Source organism: Hyla sarda, chromosome 3, assembly GCF_029499605.1.
Source record: "Hyla sarda isolate aHylSar1 chromosome 3, aHylSar1.hap1, whole genome shotgun sequence".
In the NCBI taxonomy this organism is placed as follows: Eukaryota; Metazoa; Chordata; class Amphibia; order Anura; family Hylidae; genus Hyla; species Hyla sarda.
The window spans coordinates 98,269,287-98,291,147 of record NC_079191.1 but is presented as its reverse complement, the minus strand read 5'-3'; the positions used below and the strand labels follow the sequence as shown (position 1 = coordinate 98,291,147).

General features: G+C 45.5%; 1 protein-coding gene across 5 annotated transcripts in view; it reads right to left on the bottom strand.

Moving 5' to 3' along the window:
- Positions 1-19,084, bottom strand: part of SAP130 (Sin3A associated protein 130) — a 65,140-nt gene extending 46,056 nt beyond the window's left edge. For 2 of the 5 annotated variants that reach the window (XM_056564753.1, XM_056564751.1), the window contains exons 1-4: positions 18,905-19,084; positions 13,322-13,418; positions 12,881-13,101; positions 7,995-8,153 (exon numbers count right to left, since the gene is read on the bottom strand). In XM_056564753.1, the coding sequence (XP_056420728.1) occupies positions 7,995-8,153; positions 12,881-13,101; positions 13,322-13,412 (471 nt within the window). In that variant the 5' untranslated portion in view covers positions 13,413-13,418; positions 18,905-19,084. Of the gene's footprint in view, positions 1-7,994; positions 8,154-12,880; positions 13,102-13,321; positions 13,419-18,900 lie in introns of all 5 variants that reach the window. The other 3 variants (XM_056564752.1, XM_056564755.1, XM_056564754.1) reach the window with 3 other exon arrangements.
- Positions 19,085-21,861: the final 2,777 nt, after the last annotated feature.

Genomic DNA, 21,861 nt, shown 5'->3' with positions numbered 1-21,861 from the left:
CTAGGCCGGAGCCTGCCCGGAGTGGAGAAGAGCACCCCCGGAGAAGAAGGCCATACCGGTTCACCCTCCACCCGGAATGCCGCCGGACACTACAGGAAGGATGGATGGCCCGGACCACCCCGACAGGTACGGGGAGAGAAGCGGGTGGTGGCGGCGGTCTATGGCACCGCAAAAGCCACTGCAGTGCATTGATTTAAAGCGCCCGCTTTAAATCAATGATCAGCAGCGGTGTCGCGGGGGGATAAATAGCCGATAACTTATACCGGAATATCGGTATAAGTCATCGGCTATTGGCCCTAACCTCCACCGATTATCGGTATCGGTCCTAAAAAAACGATATCGGTCGATCCCTAATTTTTGGTTGCGCCATACATTTTATGGGAAAGTGAGTGATGGCATTACAACGGACAACTGGTTGGGCAAAAAACAAGCCCAAATATTAGTCTGTGGATGAAAATATAAAAGTTATGATTTTTTGAAGGCGAGGAGGAAAAAACGTAAACGTTTTTTACGTTAGGAAAACGTAAAAATAAAATTGTCTGAGTCCTTTAGGCCCAAATGGGCTGAGTCCTTAAGGGGTTAATCAATGTTAGGTAGTTACAAGTGTTCAAATCAACAAAATGACAAGGGTGCCCAAATTTATGCACCTGTCTACTTTAATTTTGATGCATATTGCACATTTTCTGTTCACCCAATATACCTAATTTCACTACTGAAATATTACTGTCTTACAGACATCAGCTCAAAATTAAAATTGCTGATGCAAACACCCAATTATTCATAAATGAAAATCATGGAAATTGTCAGGGGAGCCTAAACTTTGGCAAATGACTGTATATGCACAGTTTGTGCCCCCCAATGAACCAAGCAGAAAAAAATGTATACTGCACTGTTCTTTTTATGCTTCACATAGGGCGGTGTTTCCCAACCAGGGTGTCTCCAGTTGTTGCAAAACTACATCTCCTAGCATGCCCAGTCAGCCGTTGGCTTTTCGGGCATGCTGGGAGTTGTAGTTTTGCAACAACTGGAGGCACCCTGGTTGGGAAACATGGACATAGGGAGCCAATAAGTAATGTATGACTGTATATGTATGACATATACTTTGGAGAATACACCTGACAGAAGCAAATAAGTTCGATATAGAGCCTAAAAAAAAAAAATATAGAAATATAAAATAAGAGTATGACTGATTTTCAATGCTGGTGCCCTGGTGGAAAACTTTTATTTTTTTTTTAAATCAACTGGTGCCAGAAAGTTACAGATTTGTAAATTACTATTTAAAAATCTTAATCCTTCCAGAACTTATTAACTACTGTATTCTACAGAGGAAGTTTTCATTTATTTATTTTCTTTCTGTCTGTCCACAGTGCCCTCTACTGACACCTCTGTTTATGTCAGGAACCGTCCAGAGCAGGAGAGGTTTGCTATGGGGAATTGTTCTTGCTCTGGACAGTTCCTAAAATGGACAGAGGTGTCAGCAGAGATCACTGTAGTCAGACAGAAAAGAAATTCAAAAAGAAAAGAACTTCCTTTGTATTATACAGCAGCTGATAAGTACTGGAAGGATTAAGATTTTTTAAATAGAAGTCATTTACAAATCTGTTTAACTTTCCACCAGAAAGTTTTCCACCAGAGTACCCCTTACTATGCACAGCAGATCCAGGCTTCTATCAGTGGTTAGATACCCACCATTAATGGACATTAGCGATCCCGCTGATGTCTGCCAATAACCCTTTAGATGCCAGGATACTAATCACAGCACTTATAGCAGTTGCAGTAGCTGTTGAGATCCATCAAACCACTCACAGCAAGATTGCGGGGGTCTGATGAGTCGAGATGGCAACTGAAGTTCCACTCACAAGCCCCTGGCCAGCTCCGGTGCTATGATCTGTGCTTTATAGCACTGAACAATATTCACAATAAGATTGCTTTAAATAGTCCCCTATGGGGACTTATAAAGTTGTGTTTTTTTATTTTTTGTTTGTTTCTTTTAAAATAAATGTGAATAAGTATCTTCCCAATAAACCAATAAATAATTAAAGGACATCTGCAGCGTTATTAACACTTATCCCCTATCCACAGGATAGGGGATAAGTGTTTGATCACGGGGGGGTCCGACCGCTGAGACCCCCTGTGATCTCCTGTACGAGGACGGCTGTCTCGTGCAGGGGGCGTGCCAGCCGCAGCCGGCACGCCTCCTCCATCTCTATGGGAGAGGCGGGGAGGCAGCGTTGGTGCCTTCCAGTCTCCCCCATAGAACTGTATGGGGACGGGGAAAAGCCGGGGCATCACCGTCAACCTCTAGTTCAACACTACGTCACCATGAGTGCTAATGGCGGTGCCCCGTTAGGGAGATCGAGGGGGGTCCAAGTGGTCGGACCCCTCGTGATCAAACACTTATCCCCTATCTTGTAGATAGAGGATAAGTGTATATTGCGCTGCAGTTGTCCTTTATGACAGTCCACAACAGAAATGACCCGGCACTGCTACTTCACTATCCACTAAGCTCCTCTCAATAGATGACCTTCCCAGTGCTCACATAAAACAGTCCAGTACATAATCCGTAATAAAAAAAGAAAGAATGGCGCACTCACCAGGTCATACAGTTACAGCAAGCTTCTTTATTTCATGATGGCTTGATAGTGTTCAACATGTGCAGGGAGAGCGGACGGAAGCAGAGGGATGGGGGTTGGACGACGGTCCGTATCGCGCAATCTGCGCTTCGTCAAGCCCCTGGTTTGCTCATGTGTACAGGTGTGTTATAAAAGGTAAGGGACACCATCACCATGGATACAGGAAATAAACTAAACAATTATTACACCATAACAAAATAGTGCACAGTGAAACCTTAAAATCAAACACCTGCACGTTCGAAAAACAGTAGAACAGGCACCTTAATTTAGAAAAAACTTTGTTTTTTTCATTTAATCCTAAACCTCCTGTGGCATCGAATCTGAATATCCATCTGGATTCTTTGGTTAATAACGGTTGATGCCTGTTCTCTTCAGAATTCGTTATTTCAATTCCTTCTAATCCGAGACTTTGTGGATCCACCATGTATTTCCGTGATGTGGGCAATGAATCTTGTAGCTCCTACATCGGTTTTAAGGGATCTAAAATGCTCCCTTATCTGGTGAAAAAGAGGGCGTATAGTTTTACCCACATAAAAATGTCCACAGTCACAGAATATGGTGTATACCACAAAGTCGGATCTACAAGTTATAAACTGATTCATTTTCACAGTATAACCTCCTAATGTCAATTCTTTAGACCTGGAATTGTGACTGTAGAAAGAGCACGACCCGCATGCATAGTTGCCTGTTGGTCTTTGTTCAGACAACCAATGCGTTTTCTTCTTTTTCAATTTTTCTCTTTTGTTTTCTGATGTACTCAATAATAGTCGTGCATCTCCTTTATGTGACAATTGGGGCTTCAGTGGTATAGTCCTTCAAATCTTTATCTTGTTGTAAAATAAACCAATTTTTGGTTTCTGCCTTTCTTATGATCTCGTTCATGGGTGTGTTGGCGAATGCAAATGTGAACCTATTCTTAGTTTTTTTCGGGCGGGTTGGAAAAAGGGTCCTACGATCAATTTTGTCTCTCTTTCTGGCATCTAACAGTACTTTTTCTGAATACCCTCTACGGAGTCTGTCTTCCAGCTCAACTATTTGTTTTTGATAAGTTTCTTCCTCATTATTTATTATTTTTAGGCGGATCATTTAGCCATAGGGGATACTGTTTTTTGTGCTATGAGTGTGGGATTAAGCATAGTGTAAGAGGGCTTTTTTTATGTAGGTTTACGATAACCAGATGTGATAATCTTGCCATCTCTGACTAATTTGTACATCCAAAAATTGTGGTATCTCCATAGTGTGATGTGAATAACATATTTACCGTATTAGCAGTGTTCAAGTAGGTGACATAATGGTTCAGTGACGGGGACTCCCATCTCTTGTGCTTTTGCCTATATTTTTCTTGCTATGTTTGAACGAAGTTACATCTTTTCATTCGTTAACCCATTTGTCAAGTACATTAAAACCATATGGCGGTATGTGGATGACATTTATCGTATGGACTGGCATCAAAGTGCAGTTTGAAGAATTTGTCAACTACTTGAACACTGCTAATACGGTATATATGTTATTCACATCACACTATGGAGATGCCACACTTGAATTTTTGGACATACAAATACCACTGAAGCCCCACATACAGGAGAAGCACGACCATTAGCGATTACATCAAAAAAAAAAAAAAAAACACATTGTTGTCTGAACAAAGACCAACAGGCAACTATGCATGCGGGTCGTGCTCTTTCTACAGTCACAATTCCAGGTCTAAAGAATTGACATTAGGAGGTTATACTGTGAAAATGAATCAGTTTATAACTTGTAGATCCGACTTTGTGGTATACACCATATTCTGTGACTGTGGACATTTTTATGTGGGTAAAACTATACGCCCTCTTTTTCACCAGATAAGGGAGCATTTTAGATCCCTTAAAACCGATGTAGGAGCTACAAGATTCATTGCCCACATCACGGAAATACATGGTGGATCCACAAAGTCTCGGGAAATTTGCCGCAATAGAAAGAATCGAAATAACAAATTCTGAAGAGAACAGGTATCAACCGTTATTAACCAAAGAATCCAGATGGATATTCAGATTCAATGCCACAGGAGGTTTAAGATTAAATGAAAGAAACAAAGTTTTTTCTAAATTAAGGTGCCTGTTCTACCATTTTATGAAATGTGCAGGTGTTTGATTTTAAGGTTTCACTGTGCACTATTTTGTTATGGTGTAATAATTGTTTAGTTTATTTCCTGTATCCATGGTGATGGTGTCCCTTACCTTTATAACACACCTGTACACATGAGCAAACCAGGGGCCTGACGAAGCACAGATTGTGTGATACGGACCGTCGCCCAACCCCCATCCCTCTGCTTCCGTCCGCTCTCCCTGCACATGTTGAACGCTACTAAACCATCATGAAATAAAGAAGTAGAGCTGGGCGGTATGACCAAAAATGTGTAACAGTATTTTTTAAAATGATGGCGGTATCACGGTATTTAACGGTATTTGGGGGGGGGGGGGGGGTGTGGGTGCTTGTTAAAGTGTCAGAACATCAGGGTTTCCACAGTGTGCCTCCAGCTGTAGCAAAGCTACAACTCCTAGCATGCCTGGACAGCCTGCGGCTGTCTGGGCATGCTGGGAGTTGTAGTTTTGCAACAGCTGGAGGCACACTGGTTGGGGAAACAGCGTTGTACTGTATACTCCCCCACTGCTGTCTATCACAGCTCTGCACTACAAGGGGATGAGGAGTCAGGGCAGCGAAAATCTCTCCATTCACCCCATCCTGCCCCTTTCCATTCACCCCCCTGCACCATTTAACCCCCCTACACCCATTAACCCCATCCTGTCCCTCATTCCATTAACCCATCTGATCCTTTCATTTATCCTATCCTGCCCCTTACCCCCTCTGTTTCCATTAACCCCCCCTCCTTCTCACCTGTGCGCTGATGCGCCTGCTGGGAATTGCCCCTGTCATCAGTGCAGTAACATGGGCGCTTCCCGCCCGGACACAGGATCCTCTCTGGCGGAAGCGTTCAGCGCAGGAGGAGGACGCTTCCGCCAGGAGGGAATTTGAAATTTTGATCTAAAGTGCCCACTGCGCCATTATGCGCCATGGCCACTTTTGAACAGTGAGCAGCAGCGGCGCAGCTCACGTGCGTTGTGTGAGGGGGCTCCCTCCCCTCGGTCCTGCGGCGTGCACTAGGGGCATCAGGAGCAGGCGCCGGAACTAGAAGAAATGCGGCGCAATGCTCTGCCTTACGCCGCAGGACCAAGGGGAGCGGGCGCTTGTTATGAACACTCCCTGAAGTAGGCGAAGAGAGGGGAGAGGTGGACTGGAGCAGGGAGCCGGCTCGGGGCTACAGGAAACATCAGAGCCAGGGGATGCAGTTTCTGCGCTTTCCCCTGGCTCTGATTGCAGAGAGGAGCCGGCCTGAAACTGCAGGGGGAGCGGGGATGAGGAGTCTCATCCTGCTCTCCCCTGACAGAGCGGAGCCGTGGGCTCTGTAATCCATTCAAGGGTGGGGGGGGGGAGGGGCCCCACCGGTATAGCGGTATGGGGCAAAATTCATACCGTCTGAGAAAAAAAAAAAAAAACTGTATCCAATATGAACCGGTATACCGCCCAGCCCTATAAAGAAGCTTGCTGTAACTGTATGACCTGGTGAGTGCTCCATTCTTTATCTATTACGGATTATGCATTAAATAAATGACCTCTCTTTTCCCCAAAAAAATAAACAAACATATTTGGTATCCCATGTGCAGACGTCTAAACTATTAAAATATAATTTAGAGATCCAGAATGGTAAACGGTGTAACTGTAATAAAATAGCATTTAAAAAAAAAATTTTTTATAATATTCTAGACAAAAAAATTGAATAAAAAGTCACATACACGCAAAAGATTTAAACTATCAGTCACAAAAAAAATTATAGGGGTCAGAATAGGACAATTTTAAGCATATACCGTATTTATCGGCGTATAACACGCACTTTTTAGGCTAAAATTTTTAGCCTAAAGTCTGTGTGCGTGTTATACGCCGATACACCCCAGGAAAGGCAGGGGGAGAGAGGCCGTCGCTGCCCGCTTCTCTCCCCCTGCCTTTCCTGTGGTCTAGAGCGCTGCTGTCGGCCCTTTTTACCCCCTGGTTATCGGCGCTGCTGCCCGTTCTGTCCCCCTGACTATCGGTGCCGGCGCCGACAGCCAGGGGGAGAGAAGGGGCAGCGGCACCCATTGCCGGCGCCGCTGCCCCGTTGCCTCCCCCCATCCCCGGTGGCATAATTACCTGAGTCCGGTCCGCGCTGCTCCGCTGCTCCAGGCCTCCAGCGTGCGTCCCCGGCGTCATTGCTATGCGCTGAACGGCGCGGCGCATGACGTCAGTGCGCCGCGCATAGCAACGACGCTGGAGACGCACGACGGAGGCCTGGAGCAGCGGAGCAGCGCGGACCGGACTCAGGTAATTATGCCACCGGGGATGGGGGGAGGCAACGGGGCAGCGGCGCCGGCAATGGGTGCCGCTGCCCCTTCTCTCCCCCTGGCTGTCGGCGCCGCTTCTCTCCCCCTGGCTATCGGCGCCGGCACCGATAGTCAGGGGGACAGAACGGGCAGCGGCGCCGATAACCAGGGGGTGAGAAGGGCCGACAGCAGCGCTCTAGACCCCAGGAAAGGCAGGGGGAGAGAAGCGGGCAGCGACGGCCTCTCTCCCCCTGCCTTTCCTGGGGGTATATCGGGGTATACACGCGCACACACGCACCCTCATTTTTTCATGGATATTTGGGTAGAAAACTTTTTTTACCCAAATATCCGTGGTAAAATGAGGGTGCGTGTTATAGGCCGGTGCGTGGTATACCCCGATAAATACGGTATTAATTTGCATACAATATGTTTTAGTACAGTAAGAGATAAACATGTAACCATGGGTACCATTTTGATAGTCTTGACCCACAGAATAAAAAATGAATATGCCAGTTTACCCTAGAATGCACTGTGTACAAATGAAACCCCACAAAAGTTGCAATATTGCGTTTTCTTTTCAACTCCCCCCAAAAAAAATTCATAATAAAAACAAGCCCTCACATGGCTCTGTGGATGGAAAAATAAAAAGTGTTATGTCTCTTAAAAGGTGAAGAGAAAAAAAAGGAAATTAAAAAAATTAGCTGTATCGTTAAGACCAAAAGATTAAATATTCGTTAACTTATACCGGAATATCGGTATAAGTTATCGGCTATCGGCCTGAAAGGCCACAGATTATCGGTATCTGCCCTAAAAATAAATAAATAATTAAAATAAAAATAAATATCGGTCGATCCCTAATAGGAATATACATTTCACTAAATGAAACAAAATCAACCTGTACTAATTTCAACAGACTACACATAACACACTGTATAATGCTGTATTGTACTTAGTAATAGACACTCACCTGCTGCCCACTAATAGTGGCCACAGGAATAGCTGAAGCCTGAGGAAGGCCACTCTCCATTGTGACTGTCACTGGCCCAGATACCTTAGGAACAGCAGACAGGGCAGAGGGAGGTGCTGGAGCGATGGGTCTGCTTGGAATTGTCGGCTTCAAAGGCTGCTGTGGGAAGACATCAATAATGAACTACATGGGATAAGTAAAAAGGGAGATTTTTTTTGTACTCACCGTAAAATCTCTCTCATAGCCTTCAGTGGGGGACACCTATACTGATAGGTATACGCTCTTGCCACTAGAAGGCGCTGACACTAGGAAAAAAAGTCAGCTCCTCCCTGGCAGGATATACCCGCCCATTAGAAGTGAGGTAATCAGTTTTGTCACAAAGCAGTAGGAGAAGCCAACCAAGACATATGTCCGAAGGACCCAGGAAAAGCGCCCGCTTTAAATCAATGATCTGCAGCGGTGCAGCGGGGGGATAAATAGCTGATAACTTATACCGGAATGTCGGTATAAGTTATCGGCTATCGGCCCTAACCTCCACCGATTATCGGTATTGGCCCTAAAAAAACGATATCGGTCGATCCCTAATATACACAGACACATATATACAAAGACAACACAGAAACACTCACCCGGCCGGAGTTTAGAGCTGAGGGGAGGGGGCGGAGGGAGACAGGATACACGGCCTCTCCTCTACCTTCAGAGGTTCTAAGACTGCACGGCAGAGAGAAGGATGGGGAAGGGAGAGAGTGCACGCCCCCTCCCTCTTCCTGTCAGCACTTCCTGTCATCGCACGGGAGCTCAGTGCACAGGCTGGTGCAGACAGTCAGCGCGGGCCGGTCAGAGCCAATCAAAGGGCCGTATGTGGCCCGCGGGCCGTACAATGCCCAGGTCTGCTCTAGAAGATTGTTGTGTCAGTGTAGCACAACAGACACTGACAAGGGAAAGATGAACACACCCTTCCAGGGTGATTGCACCGAGGGAGGAGGAGAGCAATGGCAGGACCCAAACAACAGACTGTGGCTAGACTAGCTGTCGCTGAGCCATACATGATTGCGTAAACTCCTCCAACAGAGGAGAGCGCCGACGCTGCAGGAGCAACAGTAGAGAACCAAAAAACAGGATGAGAACCAGGCTGCAAAAGTGGGCAGTAGGCACACAAGCATAGACAGTGAAAAGCTCTTCTGAATGCTCTTAGCAAAAAACAAGGGTCCAGCCAGATACCCCATCTCTATAGAACAGAGGAGAGAGAGGAGAAAGCGGAGAGAGGGGGTAGATGGTAGAGAGAGCCGAATGGTGGAGGATTCCTGAACGCACAGGAACACTCCTTAGAACTCTCCCATAGAAAGTGGGGCACAGGAGTGCAGCCAATCTGATCGGTGACCCAGTGGTGTAGGAGACCATGCAGACTAATGGCTGGCTGAGCGGCAGCAGTCCCTTGTGCCTGCAGGAACCCCCTGACAGATTTCTCACACCAACAGTGAGGTACGGGAAGTCACAGCCATGCATGCGGCTGCCCAGAGATAGGACATAGACAGCGGCGGAAATCGTATAGACAAAAGTCTGGCGTAACGAGTGCCCCTCGAGGCGCTGATAATAAGGGGACACAGACAGATAGGCAATAACTGTGTCCCTTTGATGCATGTGGGAAGGCGGAGAAGTCCAAAAGCTATGGATAGAATCCCCGTCACCCTGGGAGATCGGGGGAAGCTTAGGAGCTGTGGATTGTATCCGTGTCACCCTGTATAGGGTCCACAGGACACGCCAGATCACTCCACCGGACACCGCTCACTAGCAGTGAGGTACCGGAACTTCAGCCGCAGATAGATCAGCCCTTGGAAAAGGGACAGGCCGTGGAGAAAACCATGCAGATGACTGTCTGGCTAACTGGTATGGGTCCATAGTAGACAGCGGGTCATGCCAGTGGTCACCTAGCACTAGAAGTGGGATACCGTAATCCAGCCGCAGACAGGGCAGTTGTGAGAGGAGTGGCAGGCGAAACTACTGTGACTTAATGAGAGCAGGTCCAATCCATGTCCACGCAGGGATACTTCCACGGAGACCTCGCACTGAATGTGGGGGATCCAGGGTAGTAGCCGCGGATGCGGCAGCCTGTGGAAATGAGAATAATGTGTGCACACCATGTCATGGCAATCAGCGGTAGAGGAGAAACAGACCTGTCTGTAACCCTGGTATCTTCCAAGGGATCATGAAAACCCTGGCAATGACCCGTCACGGCGAGTCACATATGCTCCATGACAAAGTGAGAACCCTGCAAAAAGTAGGTATGCCAGAGACATACCCAATGTAATGTGCCATATCAGGTCCCATACAGGGTGATTGAGACAATAAAGGGGCCCCCGTATACAGTCCCAGAAAAAGAGCCCAGCAGATATTAAGCTGAAAAGAACAGTGTCCCAGAAGTCACAAGGGTGCAAAGGAAAATAAGGCACAATTTAAATTATAGGCCACAAGAGGGCGCCAAATGCCACTAAATGGCCTGAGACCAGCAACAGAGATTAACTTTTTTTTTCTATACACACACAAACCAAAATGGCAGAAAGAAAGCGTGGTAGCAAGGCGCCGTGCGCTGATTATGTCCGCATGACCCCCAAAGGTACAACGGCTAGGAAGCCCACAACATATTCCTCATGCAAGGACACTAAGAAATGCTCATGCGGCAGCCCTAGGAGCGGTGACAGTATGGAGCAGCGCCCTTAGAAGCGCCTGCTAGGGTGACGCACATCTCCGAGGCAAGAGGACAAGAGCGAGCCGGGCGAACTCCCGCCAGGTTGCAACTTAGGGAGGCCTACTGAGACGCTCTTATACAGTGTGCCGCCAACCCCGACCATGGAGAAGGGGCAGAGCAAGATGCCAGTGGAGGTGCAATAACCACATTTGCGGGTAAGCACCCGCCGGCCACAGGAATGATCCACTGGGTGCGCGAACCTGGGGAGGAGGCGTTGCCTGGCCTCCTGATCACGTGCTGGCTCAGGGGAAGAAGGGCGGCCATGTGCCGCCATAACCCTGAACTCCCACTGGCTGAGCCCCCAGCGCGCTGCCGACCCCGCAGTAGGGGATAACATAGCTGGCGGAAAGGAGGAACAGCAAGGCTGTTCAGAGGGGACCTGGAAAAGAATGCCGGTGAAGCAGCCGCTGCAAAAGGCCGGCGGCTGTCCTCCACTGAACCTAGTATGCAGACACACAGCCTTCCCATGAAACCCTGAGCAAGCCCCGCAATAAAGGACAGAGTCCCTTTTTAGAAAGGGGGGTACATACTCACCTGTGGACACCATACTTTATACTGACCTCAGGCGTCTTCAACCAGCTTATGGCCACGCTGCATCATACCAGGCTAAGATAGCAGGGCAAGCAGGGGCAGTGGGGGACCAGGACCCAGGGTAAAACTTCCAGTTGCTGGCCGTTGGCGAGAAGGGGTTAACAGTAGAAAACTTGATGTCTGTGCCCCTTCATCGCATATGGGGGGGGGGAACAGTGAGCACCATGCTCCTGAACGCCCACCTGAAAAAGGCAAACAAGAGGGAAGAAAAACCTAACTAAACATTCCTTACTAGAAAATAATCAAAAAGGGCAGGTCTAGGGAGCTCCCAGACCTGTGTCTTGTCTCCTACTGACACTAGATAAACGGATTACCTCACTTCCAGTGAGCGGAGATATCCTGCCAGGGAGGAGCAGAGTTTTTTTTCCTAGTGTCAGCGCCTCCTAGTGGCAAAAGCATATACCCATCAGTATAGGTGTCCCCCAATGAAGAGCGACCGAGAAACTTAAATATTTAGCTTCATTGCCATCTATGAAGATGGCACACTTCGGAGCTGGTGCCAGAAAGTTAATTAGATTTGTAAATTACTTCTATTTAAACATCTTAAGCCTTCCAGTACTTATCAGCTGCTGTATGCTCCACAGTTATTTTCTTTTTGAATTTCCTTTCTGTCTTACCACAGTGCTCTCTACTGACACCTCTGTCCATGTCAGGAACTGTCCAGGGCAGGATAGGTTTGCTATGGGGATTTGTTTGTACTCTGGACAGTTATTAAAATAGACAGAGGTATCAGCAGACTGAAAAGAAATTCAAAGACAATAGAACTTCCTGTGGAGCATACAGCAGCTGATAAGTACTGGAAGGCTTAAGATTTTTAAACAGAAGTCATTTACAAATCTGCTTAACTTTCCGGCACCAGTTGATTTAAAAAAAAATAATGTTTTCCAGCGGAGTACCCCTTTAATCCAGCCACACAAAAATAAATAAATAAATAAAATGATATCATAACACCGTGCAAAACCAGATTTTAGGGGTCAGACACCCAGCATCTCTGTTGATCAAATGATAACCAGCGCTCATACCTGCCTCGCTCTACTTCTAGCGGTGGTTTAATATACTGCAGCTTTGCCCTATTCAAGTGAGCAGGACAACACTGCAGGACTAAGCACAGTTCTGAGCAAAGGTGTTCATTGGCATTGCGGCAGTTCCCAGATGTAGGTATATCATAATGGGTAGATTATAATGTCATTGTGTATAATTTTAAGCTAGTCCTTATTTTAAGATGAGTTTCTAGAAATTCATACACTGCATGATTGGCTCTTTAAAGGAAGCCAAGAGGTGTCAAAAGGAACGAGCACAGTGCTCAGCCGAGTGTTTCTGTCCCTTCCTTTTAGCAATCAGTGGGGGTCTTAGCACTTAGACCTTTTACATATGAAAGGGTTTAGAAAAAGTTATGACAACTGTAATTTTTTCGTAGTGCCTTTACCCTTCTGTCTGAAATGTATACGTGGCGTGTGGTTATTCATGTTACAAATTTCTTCCTTCATTCTCCTGCAACAAACGTACCAAAAATGCCAAAAAAGAAATAAATTCATCTAAAGACAATCACCTTTAGAATATTCTCAGAGAAAGCCAAAGGAACGTTTGGGAGATGAGCAGACTGAGCTGTCATAGTCAAGGGACTTGCTGAATGGTTAGGAACCATCTGTAACTGGGGGTATGGTCTGACCACTACAGCTTCTTGTTTGTCATCTCTTGGAGGAAGAAGCGTATTCGCAGTAAGTGTCTCACGTGACTGACCCTCCAGTTCCCGTGAAAGTTCATCAACACCTTGAGGGGAGGAGAGAAAAAAGAGAAAAGGTTGTATCGGCAGTCATTAAAAGGAACACTGTCCTCTTCTAAATCCCCCTAAACTAAAGTCAGAACTAAATAAGTAAAAGTAGTAATATTTATCTTTCAATTCACTTGCAGAAATCCTGCTAAAGTCTACGTAGTCCTTTTCATTATGAGATTGAAAGAAGTAATAGATGCACATGTTAAAGGATATTACCTTGTATATTCTGACCCACAGCTGTTCCGCCACTTACAATCTGTGGTGAAGGAATGGGAGCTCCTTGTCGAGGAAACTGTTGCGAACTCATGTCCTCCTTACAAGGAGAGAAAAAACAAAAACATGACTGAATCAGAAATCCTGCAATCGGAACATGACAACAATTACTCTTTAATACACATTGGATATTTGTGCCTACCTGTACATGAGTTTTCTTTATGCACAAATATTAATGCAACACAATAACTAACCACATGTATAAAGAATGGTATAAAAATATAAATACAAAAAAAATATAAAATACACCAGTATGTTTGACTATAATAGAAAGCAGCACTCCAAATCCAGTGATGAATGTTTATTCATAAATCAAGTGAAATACAGCAACATTTCAATCCCACAATGGGACCTCTCAAGCCAAGATCAATGGATCCCTTAAAGCTGTCTACACTAGAAATTTACATTTTATAGGATGCTTTAGGCCACAGCAAACTGTGGGATGGAAAGATCTTCCTCAAGATTTGTATAGAATCTGCAGATTATAATGCAGATTTAATTTTAGTAACAAACAAAAAGTTTATTAAGATGCAAAAAGAAAAAGCATAGTACACAGCCAAGATCGGGACTCACCCCGAGGCAAAATAGCATTAAGTAGCAAACAAATACAATAACAACCGTGGGCATATCAAAAGGGGATAAGGAAACATCAGGGAAAAAAAGCTTCGCAAAGTAGGTGGGGAGGAAAGTATAATAAAATCAATACAGGGACATTGTAAAGCGGATATCAGGGCATTGGGAGGAAGACGTCCAAGGAGACCAAACCCGGTCATACCTCTCCACCGTGTCATCTCTTATGGCATTAAAGGGGTTATCCAGGAAAAAACTTAGATAGAGAGAGAGATATATATATATATATATATATATATATATATATATATATATATATATATATATCTCTATCTCTCTCAACTGGCTCCAGAAAGTTAAACAGATTTGTTAATTACTTCTATTAAAAAAAAAAAATCTTAATCCTTTCAGTACTTATGAACTTCTGAAGTTAAGGTTGTTCTTTTCTGTCTAAGTGCTCTCTGATGACACTTGTCTCGGGAACTGCCCAGTTTAGAAGAAAATCCCGATAGCAAACCTCTTCTAAACTGAGCAGTTCCCGAGACAGGTGTCATCAGAGAGCACTTAGACAGAAAAGAACAACCTTAACTTCAGAAGCTCCTAAGTACTGAAAGGATTAAGATTTTTTAATAGAAGTAATTTACAAATCTGTTTAACTTTCTGGAGCCAGTTGAGATATATAAAATAATAAGTGTTTTCCTTGATAACCCCTTTAACTATATAAATAGCAAAAAGGTACAAAATGAAAGTGTTGGCCCTTTAAAAAATGATGAGGAAGAAATTATAAATGGGGATCAGGAAAAAGCTAAAGTATTAAATTCTTCTTCACTGTATTCACCGAGGAAAATAAAATGCCAGGTGAAATACAGCAAGATCAGGTAAACTCCCCAGTACAGGTCACCTGTCTAACCCAGGAAGAAGTACAGTGCCGCCTACAAAAAATCAAAATAGACAAATCACCAGGTCCAGATGGCATTCACCCCCGTGTTCTAAAGGAATTAAGTAATGTAATAGACAGACCCCTATTATTAATATTCAGGGACTCTATAGTGACAGGGACTGTTCCCCAGGACTGGCGCATGGCAAGTGTGGTGCCAATATTTAAAAAGGGGTCAAAAGGTGACCCCGGGAATTATAGGTCTGTTAGTTTAACCTCTGTTGTATGTAAATTGTTTGAGGGTTTTCTAAGGGGTGCTATTTTGGAATATCTTGATAAAAATAAATGTATGACTCCATATCAGCATGGATTTATGAGGGATCGGTCCTGTCAAACTAACCTGATCAGCTTTTATGAGGAGGTGAGCACCAGACTGGACCAGGGGCAATCACTGGATGTCGTATATCTGGATTTTTCCAAAGCATTTGACACGATTCCACATAAAAGGTTGGTGCATAAAATGAGAAGGATTGGGCTGGGGGACCATGTGTGTAAGTGGGTAAGGAACTGGCTCAGTGATAGGAAACAGAGGGTGGTTATTAATGGTACTTATTCTGATTGGGTGACTGTTTCTAGTGGGGCACCACAGGGGTCAGTCTTGGGTCCTGTCCTATTTAATATATTTATAAATGACCTTGTAGAGGGGTTGAATGTAAAGTTGCAATCTTTGCAAATGATACTAAACTCTGTAAAGCGGTAAACACAATAGAGGACAGTGCACTGTAACAAATGGATCTGGATAGGTTGGAGGTTTGGGCTGGGAAGTGACAGATGAGGTTCAACACTGATAAATGTAAGGTAATGCACATGGGGAAGAAAAATCCGGGCTGGGATTATGTATTAAATGGGAGAACACTTGGGACGACTGACATGGAAAAGGACTTCGGAGTCTTAGTTAACAGTAAATTTAGCTGTAGTGACCAGTGTCTGGCAGCTGCTGCCAAGGCTAATAAAGTCATGGGGTGCATCAATAGGGACATAGATGCCCACGACAAGGAAATAATTCTACCGCTGTACAAATCACTAGTCAGACCACACATAGAATACTGTGTACAGTACTGGGCCCCAGTGTACAAGAAAGATATAGTGGAGTAGGAGAGGGTTCAAGGACGGGCAACCAGAGCAATACGGGGAATGGGAGGACTACAGTACCCAGAAAGATTATCAGAATTCGGGTTATTTAGTTTAGAATAAAGAAGGCTTAGGGGCGACCTATTAACTATGTATAAATATATCAGGAGACCGAACAGAGATCTCTCCTATTATCTATTTATACCCAGGACTGTATCTATAACAAGGGGGCATCCTCTACGTCTAGAGTAAAGAAGGTTTCTACACCAGTACAGATGGGGATTCTTTACTGTAAGAGCAGTGAGACTGTGGAATTCTCTACCTGAGGAGGTGGTCATGGGGAACTCTGTAAGAGAGTTCAAAAGGGGTCCGGATGCATTTTTGGAGAGTAATAACATTGCTGGTTATGTACACTAGATTTATAGGGACAGAACATTGTAGGGACTTATTAGGGATATAGGTTGAACTTGATGGATTAACTTGATGGACAACCTAATGAACTATGTTAATATAAGTAATAAGGCCACCATGGGTGAATTTGAGTCCCTGTAATTTCACTGATGGTACAGAGTAAAGTGGATCAGAAGGTACACAGGGAGGGAATTTCCCACCAAATATGAGACATAGCGCGTACAAAAGTGAAGCTGAAGGGATTATGTTTGATGCCTTCCTAAAAAGCTACGGTACCATAGACCCGGAGAGAAAGTTGAATGGTCAGTAATAAGGAGGGCCTTTAGGATCAACCATAAATTAAAGGGGTTAACCAGGAATCTAAAAACAGGCCTTTTTCTTTCAAAGACAGCGCCCTCCTTGTCTACAGTTTGAGTGTGGTCCTGCAGCTCAGTTCCATTGAAGTGAATGGAGCCAAGTTGTATTACCACATCCAAAGTGGAGACAAGGAGGGCGCTGTCTTTGAAAGAAAACAGGTCTGTTTTTTTATTCCTGGATAACCCCTTTAATTCATGTCCTCCATTTATGATCTGTTTTAGGGCTTTGTATTCAGTAATTGCAGTTAAAAACCTGAACGCGTGAACACAGGCCTTTTGCAATTATCAGACACATAGGTCAATATTGCCCAGTGTAATAGCCTCAACTATCAGCCAATGAATGAGCAAATGCTCCTTCATTGGCTAATGGTATCTCTTAAAGGAAATCTTGGGAACCTGCCGGTACAAGATAATAGTGTGGGTTACTACCTGTTTTCTCTACATGGCCTTGTTCTCCTGTTTTGCCCAAAAATCCAAATATGCAGATTAAGTGCTTTGGTGCACTGGGGGAATTCTCATCCTCTTGGTGCACTCTCCTGCCTACCTACCTGCCTGCCTGCCTGCCTGCCTGCCTCCCCTCAATGTAACGCCCTCTTCATAATTATACATGACATAAGCCGCATTGTATACAGCAAACATGTAACACTAGACCTACTCTGCACACTTCTGTCACACAATGATCATCATCACAGGCCATTTAGCCATATTCACTTCTATCACACACTGCCAAGCTCCGCCCCCATGTACTGATCACATGATTTGCACATCACCTGTCCTACAACTCCAGCATATACAGAGCAGGTTCTGGTCAAGCAGTCAATGAGGAGCAGATATCTCCACACACAACAGCAGTGCCTGCCCGACCAGGACCTGTGATGATGTCAGAATTGTGTGACCAGAACATGTGGGGGTGGAGTTCAGCAGCACAGGATAGAACATAATGTGACGATGATGATCATGTGATAGAAGTAAAATAAATAGAGAGGCAGTCATATTTTCCCTGTATTCCCTGAGCTAGCCATGTCTGGTAACGCCCCAAGAACACGTCATTTGCATATTAGAATTTTTAAGCATAACTCAGGAACAGGACTACATAGGAAAAAAGGGTAAACAGCGGTGGAACCAGCATTACCTCCTCTATTAACCCATAACAGCAGGTTGGTGCAGATGACGATAATGCCAGATCCACTATATGCTGGTTTAAAAACAATTTTATCCAGCACATCAACCCACATCATAGGAGATGTGCAGCCAACAATGATCGAAGTAAAGGGTAGCCCCGAAGGTCAGTCGCTCTGACAGCTCTACCCACATGACTGCAGCCGTGGGGTTCTGACCTCAGGGACATCCACTCATGGTGACAATCAGCTCTTTTTTGCTTTGTAGAACAGTGCAGGACCATTCATCTGAATGATGCAAGACAACAAGCTGCAGCGCTGAATGGCCACTGATCAGGGTCAGACTCCCCCTTCATTTAATGATGGCAAAGCCTAGTGATATAACATCACTTTATAAATCACTCAAATATCATGGGGGGAAATTGCAGGTGTGTTTATAGGAGGTCACACTACATGATGCCTATTTTACTCCAGCTGTTGCAAAACTACAACCCCCATCATGTCCTGACAGCCTTCCTTAACCTGTAAGTCTCTAGCTCAGTGTTTCCCAACCAGTGTGCCTCAAGGTTTTGCAAAACTACAACTCCGGGCATGCTGGGAGTTGTAGTTTAGCAACTCTTAGAGGCACCCTGGCTGGGAAACACTGCTCTAGCTGTAGGAAAACTACAATTCCCAGCATGCCCTGATAGCCTTTGGTTGTAAAGGAATGCTGTGAGTGGTAGTTTTGCAACAGCCGAGAGCCTCAGGTTGGGGAGCACAGATCAGATAGACCAGCAGCGTTGTCATAGTCACTTTCCACATGACACTGCTGCATCACTGCAGTACTACCCTGGGTGGAGGGGCTCGATATTATGCTCTCCCCCCGACTATTCACACACAATGCATTCCCTAAGTGACCTAACAAGTCCTGCAGCTCCACAAGAAGTGTAACATCCCTGTCGGTAACCAGTACGGCCACCCAGAGGCACCATGCCGCGGCCGCCGGTTTAACTACAAAGTGTCAGGTCGCTTTACAGACCCAACAATACGAGCAAAAAAAAGAAAAACAACAAATCGTACATACGAGGTGATGGACACAGCCCGCGGAACCTCAGTGCTCCCTGCGCCGCTACACAACAGATGACAAGTACACTGTCACCGAGCCCACCGAACTGCTCCGTCCTCACAGTTACTCTTTCGGTTTCCGGTTCCGGTCTCGGTCTCTTCCCTTAGTCTGACTGAACCGCGCTCCGCCACCAGTCACGTGACAACTGAAGCCCCGCCCACCGACCAGCTAAACAAGACCTATAGCGGCATCCCACAGCACCGCACTTGACGTCTGTTTTTTTTTTTGTTTTGTTTTTTTAAACAAACTTTATTACCATAAGACACAAAAACATACACTATGTGCCCAATGATCATAATCGCTTTATTAAAGACTGACAGAACAAACAGTTTTGAATTACTATCAACATGTTGGTCCCAGGAGCTGTAGAAAGTTTATTAACACTTACACTGCCAAATCAGAGCCTGGGAAAGCACAGCTGAGGGCCGCAGTCATGTGATTACTTAAATAATGTCCCAGTACAGGACATGGTCCTGTAATACCTCTAGGCCCTGTCAGGTTGAGACCCTCAGTGACCTGGGGGTCTCCCCTGCAAGGTCACCCCTTGTTGTTTCCAGAATGTTGTGTATATTGCTTTAATGCCTAGACAGTCTCCTAATGTATAGATAGTACAAAGGACCTGTGGGAGGTCTAAAGGACCTGTGTAAGTCTGTCACATGTTATGTTGTGGTGTCCCAGTACAGGTACATTGTGTCAAGGTATTTTAGGCCCTGTCAGATTGAGACCTCGTGTCCTGGGGGCTCCCCTGCAGGGACTCAACCATTTCTAATGTGTATTTGCACTGTTATAATTTAATAATCTGTTATTAGGTATCTGTAGCTTTAAGTATGTTACCTAGCAACCTCATGCTTAGTCAGGGTATGTGAGAGTGGAGGACTGAGGGCTAGACTAAACTTTTGTGTAAGGTGTTATATTATGTTATTACTTGTATGTAACTTTATTGTAAATCCTAAAGGGGATACAGACAACTCTATGATCCACAGCTGCCTGGCTAATGGGCTTTAGTTGAGCCTTCCCTAATAAGGGGTGGCATTTCCTGTGTAGTGCAGTTCAGAGGTGCAGTTCTGTAGAGGAGTTCAGAGGTGGAGGGCAGAAGAGGTAGAGTTCAGGTGTGGAGGTGTGGAGAGAAGCAGAGTGGAGTTCAGAGTGAAGAAACAGCAACTCATTTCAGTTCAGAGTACAGAGTGGAGAAATATGAAGCCTTTACTTCAGCCTTGATCAGAGAATTCCTAAAGGACAATTCAATATCTTCCGGGGTAAAGCCACAAATCTACCGACACTTCAGTAAGTGACTTTAATCTCAAGCCTAATATAGCGCAGACCTAAAACTCCTAGTCCAGCCATAAGAGCCAAGTATATATGCAATATCAAGTCCAGGCACTGCAAGCTGTGTGGTCCTCTAGAGACTCTCTGTTAAACCTTTGGGAGACTTTGGTTGAGCGCTGTGGAGATTGTACCACCTATCTTCAAGTTAGTAAAGCCTCCGTTAAACTGCAACCTAGTGTGGAGTCAATTCTTTCCTTGCTAGCCTGTGGTAAGACAGAGTTCCCCGGACCTGTAGTACCCTGGGAGATACCAAGACTACAGTGGCGTCACGTGACATTAAGGGTTAATACCATCCGACACTGGGTTAATACCCCCAAGAACCAAGTGATAACCCCTAAGCGTAGCGGTGGCTGCGGACCTCACCCATGGCCACCACAACGTTTTTGGCGTCCACGAACAGGATACGAGTGTACGCCTTAACTATTCAGCCACTAAATCAAGTCCTTCCCCCAAGTCTGAACTGTGTACGGGACTGTGTTATTGAAAGAAGTTTGTCTGTCGAGGCGCAAATATAAGTGGTGGGGAAGGTGAAGTTTATTGCATGATCAGTCACGAGAAAAGTCTACTAAAGTCAAGGAACTGCCATGTGTAAAGGAAAGACAGAAATGATGCTTCGCGCAAAAAACTTTACAGTACCTGAAAGAGTTAAAGATCCTCTGGAAAAGAGCGCCAAGGACTCCCGCCAAAGTCTTTGCCCAGTCCCTGGGCGAGGAAATAGTGTGGTTGTGTCCAGAGCCAAGTGGAACGGAAGAAGTCCAGCCCCTGTTGCCAAGGGGGCGGATGAAGAGGATACAGCCGACAAATCAGGACGCCTGCTATGGGGTTGTCCCTAAAGGCACCTGCTCGGCCCCTCTTCCGGAGGGCAAGAGCGAGGGCCGGGAGTGTGTACCAGGACTGGGGGCACCCGATCCCCGGCATCGGCGGCAGAATCGGGGGCCCAGGAGCGGAGACAGTGGTGGCGGTGGCAGGAGGATCCGGCGTGTGTGCAGCAGCAGGAGATAAGGCTGGCCTCCTGCTGTTGCTTAGCAACAACGCCCAGCATGCACAAAAGGGCAGTTGTTGTTATGCAACAGCAGAAGGCACTGCTACAACTCCCAGCATGGACTTTGGTAGTTTGTGCATGCTGGGGGTTGTAGTTATGCAACAGCTGGAGGCACATTTTTTCTATGAAAAAGTGTGCCTCCAGCAATTGCATAACTACAACCCCCAGCATGCACAAACTACCAAAGTCCCAGCATGCCCTTCGACTCTAAGTGCATGCTGAGAGTTGTAGTTTTGCTACAGCTGAAGACACACGGGTTGCGAAACACTGAGTTTGTTACCTAACTCAGTGTTCCGCAACCAGTGTGCCTCCAGCTGTTTCAAACTACAACAACGGGAGGCACATTGGTTGCAAAACACTGAGTTAAGTAACAAACTCTCAGTGTTTTGCAACCAAGTGCCTCCAGCTGTTGCAAAAGTACAAGTCCCAGCACAAGTCTGTCAGTGCATGCTGGGAGTTGTAGTTTTGCAACAACTGAAGGTTTGTCCCCCCATGTGAATATACAGGGTACATTCACACGGGCGGGGGTTTACAGCGAGTTTTCTGC